This window comes from Azolla caroliniana, unplaced genomic scaffold (genome assembly GCF_043228905.1).
Source record: "Azolla caroliniana isolate FFs.n. ecotype wild unplaced genomic scaffold, voAzoCaro1.0.p SCAF_84, whole genome shotgun sequence".
Classification (NCBI taxonomy): domain Eukaryota; kingdom Viridiplantae; phylum Streptophyta; class Polypodiopsida; order Salviniales; family Salviniaceae; genus Azolla; species Azolla caroliniana.
In genome coordinates, this window is record NW_028230519.1 from 6659 (window position 1) to 12383 (window position 5725).

The 5725-nt window shown below is 44.6% G+C and overlaps 1 protein-coding gene across 1 annotated transcript; it reads right to left on the reverse strand.

Moving 5' to 3' along the window:
* Positions 1-668: 668 nt before the first annotated feature.
* LOC147849301 (glycosyltransferase family 92 protein RCOM_0530710-like) lies at positions 669-3722 on the reverse strand. Its single transcript, XM_087337669.1, has 2 exons — positions 3458-3722; positions 669-3122 (listed from the first exon to the last, which is right to left on the reverse strand). The coding sequence occupies exons 1-2, from the start codon at positions 3633-3635 to the stop codon at positions 1009-1011; spliced, it is 2292 nt and encodes a 763-aa protein (XP_087193795.1). The 5' UTR covers positions 3636-3722; the 3' UTR covers positions 669-1008.
* Between the last annotated feature and the right edge of the window lie 2003 nt (positions 3723-5725).

The window sequence follows — 5725 nt, forward strand, 5'->3', positions numbered from 1 at the left end:
CCTCGCGTTAAGGAGAGTGACTACCCCTTGCCTATGCCTATGCAACCAACTTAACCATTTATTGAATAAACTTTTACCAAACTTTAGTGCTTTTTTATAGCAAAATTTCCCTCTAGTGGGCTAGTGCAACCAACTCAACCATTTGTTGAATAAACGTTACCAAACTTCAGTGCTTTTAATTGCAAGTTTACAATCAATGGATCATTTAGTTTCTTTCAATTCCTCTTGTTGGGTTTTACTCACTGTTAGGAGAGACATCTCCTAGATGAAACAATTTCATTTCAATAATAGGAAGGTTTGATCAATCTCTCTCTATCACTTATATACATATAGAGATCCCAAAATATTGGCATCTCTCCTTAATGAGAAAACTTGATATACTATCTCTATCCTTTGTAAATTTTATTAGAGAAAACCTAGACTATTTATTTTGTGACTCGTTAGATAATGTCAACAAATCGAAGCTTTATACAATGTCAACAAAACCTCGTTTACATGTTATTTTTTTATAGAGTCGAGGACCTTTTCAATTGTATTTTTTTTAGTCATTGTTGTCTTTTAGTAGGGTTATGTATTTGATCAATTGATAGCTACTTCTTCAAGCTACTTATGCTACCTCAAGAAACAATATGCCAACTATGCGTGTGTATGTGTTTGGTAGAGGCTCGTTATCAAGAATAAGAGAGCCACAAGGGCAAATGAATATTGGAGTATATGCACTAATGGGCATTAAAAAAGATGTTGCTACCCCCTGTGACTATAAGAAGGCCGAGATTGATAAAATATATCATGGTCAAGAGTGTGACTCATGTACCCCAAGAAATAGGAGGTCACGAAGATATTGGGGTCAAGACAAATCACACAAAACAAAACATGTGACACCGAAAGTTGGAGTTGCGAGCGAGCATAGATGTTAAGATAATTCATAGGACGCGAAGCTTTGGTCAGGAGTCTATGGATCTATGGAGGGGGCAAAAACTCTCCAAGGAGGTGTGAAAAGGAAGCTATTTATAGTTGCCATGCAAGCAAAGGGGTTCCGTTAGACATGCTCGTGGTTGTGAAAACTTGTCGAGTGTAATTCCGGAGAGAAGTGTCAACCACTTCGCAAAAATTGGTTTCCCAATTGGGTGGCTTGACATCCTTAGACCCTAGCCCAGGTGTCCTATCCTTGGACCCCATGTTCTTGTGCTCCGTCCAATCTACTACATAGGCCGAGACACGGCGGTGAAATTTCTTCCGGAACTCCAGCCACGCTTGGAATTTGTAGTGATTCACGATGGCCAGTGAGCTTGACAGCCGAATCGTGCGGAATTCAGGCTGTAGATTGAAATGATGGACGACATTGTGAAGGTCATGCCCCACGGCCTCTAGACGGACGAGAGACTTGTGGCGTTGCTCTAATTTGACACGGCATGTGTAGCCTTGGGTGACACCGTCGGCCGGGTGTGAAACAAGGCCAGAGGGACCGAAGTCACGGCAGTTCATCGAAATCTGCCCGACGTTGTGGTCGATTGCCTGGCTGCCCGAGATGAGTTGGCGGAGTGGGGATTCTCTACCATTGGTCGGGGGAAGGAACCGGGGGGCGTACAAGAACTCGTCCACATCGGTGAAGAGCGTCCACTTGCATGTGGATCGGGTGGCCACGACACAGTGGGACAAGCCGGCCTCCTGGGTCTTGGGCCAAGGCCAAGGGTACCTGGTGGTGCCAATGTCTCGGCCCGACAGCCATCCCAATGCCTCGTCCAGCTCGTCCTCGCTATTGTTGTCGTAAAAGACGAACTTGTCCACGCCCAAATGCGCGTGGTACACGCCCCACTCTTTCACGAACTTGGCCACGTTGTAGACCATGGTGCAGGCACAGACCATACCCGAATCTCCGTCCGTGGACATCTCCGCATCATCTCGAATGCTCGAAACATTGGTATTGTCGACAACATTGATTCGGTCGGCCATTCGTGGTAGTGGTGGTGGTCCATGATCTTTGGCTAGAATCGGATGGTAATTAGGGGCATAGTAGACCACAGAATCCATCAATTTGCCGGCCCATCTTAATGTGACGGGTGCCCCGTCGAGCGGCGCTCTCAACTCCTCGGCCGGGTGCTCGCACCGGAACACCTCTTGAGCAGATTGGGTCACTCGCGTGGTCACGGCCGGCTGCCTCTCCGACCCGGACCCGGACCCGTACACGCATTCGAGGTCCGCCGGATCCACATTCTTGCCTTGCCTGCTATTCACGCCTTTCGCGAACAAAACCACGTCGTCTTCCGTCTGCCATATCTCGAAGACCAGAGAGCTCCACAGTTTCATCGGGCTGGGCGACTGCGATGATGAGGAGGAGGAGGAGGAGGATGCGAATTCGGCGAATTCGGCAGAAGAATCCGACGACGGAATCTTCTGTTGGATCGAGGAATCCGATGGAATCTTCTGTTGGATAATCACCGGAACCGGCATCATCGATCTTACTGAATATTCCTCCTCGTCTGAATCTTCCGAAGAGCTTGAGCTTTCCATGGTGGGGCTCCGGCAGCGGATCATCATCATAGCGTGGCCTCTTTGGACATAATCCAGTGCAGAGACCCTGGTTGTGATATTATTGCTCACCTGGTGGAAGAAGCAGGCAAGGTTTTCTTTGGCTGGAATAAGCGGCTCATGATTAGTATCATCTGACCATGATGAGGCAGGATATCCATTGCTAGAATTGCTAATTTGGGGCAATCGGATTATTATGAGCAATTCACTGTCAGGCAGCAACACCACGTCTTGGATTAGTGGTTTTAGGGATTCATCCTTTCCTGACTCTGGTTTTAGGGCTCCATCAAATTTCCACCCTGGTTTTAGGGCTCCTTCTATTTTTGAAGGCGGATTTAGAGACGTTCCACCCGTCTTTTTCTTTGACGAGGGCGAGGGTGGCTTAATTACTACCCTGTCTCTCTTCTTCTTCTTCGGACCCTTCAGGGAGGAGGGTGGTTTAATTAGGGCTCCATCGATGGTCTTCCTCTTTGACAAGGAGCGCGGTTTTGGGGTTTGATCGGTCTTCCCTGTGAGCTTGTTAATTACTGAATCATATTGAAGCAAGAGAGGATTACGGCCCAAATTGGATGCTATTTTGTGATTAGGGTTTCCTGCAAAAGGTTAACATGAAACCCTAAAAATTAGAGATCTTAATTAAGACATTGATCAAGCCTCAATCATTGGAAACCTCAACCGAAACCTCGGTAATTTACAAGTAATTTACAAAATTCTTATTATTAATTTAAACATTCAAGATACAATCCTTGATTAGTCAAAACCCTATGCTTTAACCCCTAAGGCTATATAAGACCTATTCCATCCTAATTCGTTGATTAAATAGACCTTATGCTAAATCAATGAACCTTAATCGATATCATCTTAATTGTAGATAGATTAATTCACCAGTAAGCAATCATTTGATCCAGTGATTGCTACTAATGCTTACCTTGCCAGTACGTTGAATCTAAAATCGAGGAGAATCCGATCGTAAGGCAGAGGATCGATATGATAAGCACCGAAATGAATCGCCGATTATTAAGACTGGACTTCAAGCATTGATCTGGTTTATTAATGGTTGGTCTTTTGCGTGTAATATTCAGCATGGTTCTGAGATTATTGAACATGGTAGTGATGAAGATTTAACGCGAAATGAAGGCGCAAGCAGTAGTAAACAACTGTCTAATTAGATAGCATATGAAGGAAGATAAATTGAGAGGATGATGAGGTTGGGGGAATCAGGAGAAGATTACAAAATGTGTAAAAAACAGTGAATAAAAAATGGCATGAGGATTTTCAACACATGATTTAGGGGCTAATTGGGTGATTAGGAGAGTAATGAGATGAGATTAGAGGGATAGATTGTTTCGATGGTGGATGGATATTAGAGGAGATGGTATTGAGTAAGGTGGGAGGAAACGTTATTGGAAGCAGAATTTCCAGTGTTTCTCCTCTCTTTCTTTGTACACAGGAGGAGGTGGGGGGGGGTTAAAAGAGGGGGAATCAAAAAAAGGAATTTACTTACACACGGAGAGAGAGAGAGAGAGAGAGAGAGAGAGAGAGAGAGAAGGTGGGTGGTGCTCAGAGAGCAGAATTGGGAAGGAAGTAGAATGAAATAGCGACGGATTTTGTTGATTTAATTTTCCTTGAATTTGGGGTTGGGGGGGGCGGGGGGACAAAAAAGTAAAAACACAGAAAATAAGACGCACACGAGCGCGCCGGGCGCCTCTCCCTGTCTCTCAATACAAATTACAATACACTAATTACAACAGTAGTAGTAGTAGCAATAAGAAAAGAAGAAGAAGAAGAAGAAGAAGAAGACAGCAGAGCAGGGATGGGGTCACACGAAAATGCACGCAGACACACACACAACCAGAATTGGCGTCGCCGTCCCTCGTGTTCTTATTATTTCTCATGCTCTCTCTGAGAGAGGAGAGACAGGCAGGGTTTTAGAGAGAGAGAGAGAGAGAGAGAGAGAGGCGGCGAGAGGAGGAGGAGGTCAACAGTTTCTTGAAAGAGAAAGCCAACACACACACGCGCACACAGAGACAGACAGACAAGAGAGAGAAAATGAGAGAGAGAGAGAGAGAGGAGAGAGAGAGAAAGAGTCTTTGGATTGATGTTATTTGTTCATATGTGTCATCACTCACTCACTCTCTCTCTCTTTCTTTCTTTCTCTCTCTCTCTCTCTCTATATATATGTAATATATATATATATCATATATGTATATATAAATAATCCCATTCAACTCTGGCTCACCCTCTTTGTGTGTGTGCTCTTTCGTATCCCATTCATTCACACACACACACACACACAGTGACTTGCCCCCCCCCCCCCTCCCCTCACATTTCTTGGCCCTTCCCCATACACACACATATTATACACTACTTCTATCCTCCATAGGCCTCCACTTTTAAAAACCCTCTATTTGTTCCTTTTGTCTCCCCATTTCCTTCTTCCACACACACACATGGCTCGAGTGTTACGATCCCACCGCCTCCCCTTTATGTTATTCACGTAGCATGTTGACTTTCTAATCACTTCTCTTGGTGAATTAAAAGTGGGATCTAGTGGAATATGTACTTGCTTGCTTTGACTCTCCCTGCCCCCTCCCTCCCCCAAGGCCCCACTTCGGAATCCATTAGCTCCCAAACATCATGCATGGCACCACATTCCAGCTCCTCAACTAAATTGAATGCCGACACTACATGCTAGCATTCAGTTTCGGTTCCTCCCATGTGCTAAGTGACCACCAGTTTTGGCAATTGTTCTAAAATAGCCCCTCCTTCCTTAGAAAAGGAGTTGGTTTCCAAAACACCGATTAGAGATTGGTTAGATGTTATTGCAAGGTGCCACCGCTAACTTTGTCACTTCCTTTTAATCACCTTCAATCAGCTAGGATATTCAAATATTTGAGGAGATTGAGAGGACAAAACACATAATATGCATTCAAATAATAGCAATGAGGGCCCAACTAGACTAATTGTAGAAGACAAAAAAGCAACATAGGGTCAATGAAAATTGTAGTGCCAAAAAGGGGGGTTATCACATGGGTGTTTGCTTGCGGGGCCAAGACTATTAAGACAAGCACATTGCAAATGAGAAATTACATGGAGATCTACCATGGGCCCTAGATTGTTAAAACTTAAGACTCAAGCACAACAAAGAGAGGAACAATATGGAGGTTTACCTAGGGTTTGAGAATGTTTAGGGTGA

Bases quoted from the DNA above. Each gene is read 5' to 3' on its own strand.
- LOC147849301 (XM_087337669.1), bottom strand. From the start codon at position 3,635: ATGTTCAATAATCTCAGAACCATGCTGAATATTACACGCAAAAGACCA. The intron at 3,123-3,457 runs GTAAGCATTAGT...AACCTTTTGCAG, and splicing joins AGATTCAACGTACTGGCAAG to GAAACCCTAATCACAAAATA.